This window comes from Pundamilia nyererei, unplaced genomic scaffold (assembly GCF_000239375.1).
Source record: "Pundamilia nyererei isolate P.nyererei 1_Seehausen unplaced genomic scaffold, PunNye1.0 scaffold01439, whole genome shotgun sequence".
In the NCBI taxonomy this organism is placed as follows: Eukaryota; Metazoa; Chordata; class Actinopteri; order Cichliformes; family Cichlidae; genus Pundamilia; species Pundamilia nyererei.
The window spans coordinates 1-1,952 of NW_005188840.1; the positions used below are offsets into that span (position 1 = coordinate 1).

A 1,952-nucleotide genomic window follows, 5' to 3' on the forward strand; every position below is an offset into this window, starting at 1 on the left:
CCGGTCTCTAGTCAAAATGCCCGGGCCGATTTTTTGTCCCAGTCCAGCCTTGGGTCCAGCCCGTGTGAAAAACATCATAAACATTGTGAGTCCTCACACGTCAGCTTCAGGAGTGTACAGCTCACGAGTGGCGACCTCTACGTCCCCGTTAATTCTCAGCTCTGTGCTTTCCCAGTCAAAAACATTTCCTCTTGGTTCTCTCTCCCCTGCAAACATGCCTTGTATCACGCTATCTGCCAGAACAACGTCCCACATATTCACATCACAGATTTCACCAACAAAATTCTGATGTTTATCAAAATCACCCAGATAAAAATCCGGATCTTGTCCCAGGATAACCCTGCCTCCTGGGCTGACAGTGTGACCCTTCCTGTAGATTTTGGATAAGCTCCTCTTGCCATCCAGGAAGAGGGCAGCTAAACCTGAAGTGGAATCCCAGGTGACACACAGGTGGGTCTGCAGGGCTCCGAGCTCAGGGGCTTTAAATAAAACACCATCTCCAGCCATGTAAAAGGACAGTCTGCACACACAAACAATCATTATAAGTCTGCATGCAGGCAGCTTAATGTAAAACCCTACAGTGGCCCTCAGAGGCCAAACGGACTGCAACTTAAGAAAACACCAGCAATAAGAAAAATGCTGCAAAAACACACAAAACACAACGGAAATAGGAAAAAACTAATTTCCAAAAGCACAAGGGAAGTGTTTCTGGGGAGACAATAACCCGACGGACCAGTTGTAGAAACCAAAACATGCTGGGTAAGTGTGTTTTAATCTCATGATTCAAATAACTAATAGTTAGGCTAACACACTTACCTCACAAAACTGATAGATCCTCCACTTCTTTTAAGTGTCTCCCAGTACAATTCTTAGCATATTTTGGTTCCTGCAACTGGTCCTTCTGGTTATTGTCTCCCCAGAAACACTTCCCTTGTGCTTTTGGAAGTCTGTTTTTTCCTATTTGCGTTGTGTTTTGTGTGCTTCTGCAGCATTTTTCTTATTGCTGGTGTTTTCTGAAGTTGCGGTCCGTTTGGCCTCTCAGGGCCACTGTAAAAACCACCTGACCCCCGACTGTGCTCCACAATAACTTCAGTATATTTAATAAACCACATAATGGGAGGTCATACTGTGGGCTGTTTTTCCTTCATAGATTTGTAAGTACAGGAGAAATCCATCTGTAATTTTCATTTTGACACATTCTGTTGAAACCAATCCATTTTCTTATGCAGAACATTATCAGGGCCGTGAAGGCCTGGAGTCTATCCCAGCATGCCTCCATTAACAGAATAAAGTTAGTGTACATGAAATATGTGAGTGGGAACTTTTCAGATTTGGTTGATATTATTTTTGGGGGAAGCTCACAGTGTAGATGTTGACTTTAAGATGTCCTACCTTCCATCCAGTTCACACCACACATTCAGCTCATCGTAGCTTCCAGTCCGGTATGCAAAGAGGATGATCGCTCGCTGGCCACTGAGCTCCGTGGCCACTCGCATGCACAGAGTGAACGCAGTCAGGTTCAGCGGCTTCTGAGGCATCATCTCAACAAAACTGGTGCATGACTCAGTGGGGAAAACCAAGGTCTTGATGGGAACACTCCCTGAGAGGCAGGAAAATTAATAAAAACATTACTAAAACTTTGAAATGGTTTAAAAAAGAAACTGTGGTAAAACTGTGTTTTTCTGTATAAAAATAATTAGATGGTATAACTAAGTTGACAGGCAGGGGAAAAACAGAGGTGTCACACAAATTTAACGAATTCTTAAAATGAAGGTCACTGAAATCACTGTTTAAATGCTGTGTTTTCTCCCACTGAAAGCCTGAATACCAGATAAATGCATTTTAAGTTTACAAAGAAAACCAGAAAATAAATAATAAAATAACTCAAAATGGAGAGGTATACAGTTACCGGCCAATGCTGTCATGAGGAAAAGGATGACTGGAGGTCTCAT

At 42.8% G+C, this 1,952-nt stretch overlaps 1 protein-coding gene across 1 annotated transcript; it reads right to left on the minus strand.

The window, feature by feature from the left end:
- Positions 1-93: 93 nt before the first annotated feature.
- LOC102206851 (pentraxin fusion protein-like) lies at positions 94-1,952 on the minus strand. The gene is made up of 3 exons (XM_005755422.1): positions 1,910-1,952; positions 1,393-1,600; positions 94-520 (listed from the first exon to the last, which is right to left on the minus strand). Exons 1-3 carry the CDS (start codon positions 1,950-1,952, stop codon positions 94-96), a joined length of 678 nt encoding a protein of 225 aa, XP_005755479.1.

Bases quoted from the DNA above. Each gene is read 5' to 3' on its own strand.
- LOC102206851 (XM_005755422.1), bottom strand. From the start codon at position 1,952: ATGAGACCTCCAGTCATCCTTTTCCTCATGACAGCATTGGCCG. The intron at 1,601-1,909 runs GTAACTGTATAC...CCTGCCTCTCAG, and splicing joins CCTCATGACAGCATTGGCCG to GGAGTGTTCCCATCAAGACC. The intron at 521-1,392 runs GTAGGACATCTT...TTGTGTGTGCAG, and splicing joins TGGTGTGAACTGGATGGAAG to ACTGTCCTTTTACATGGCTG.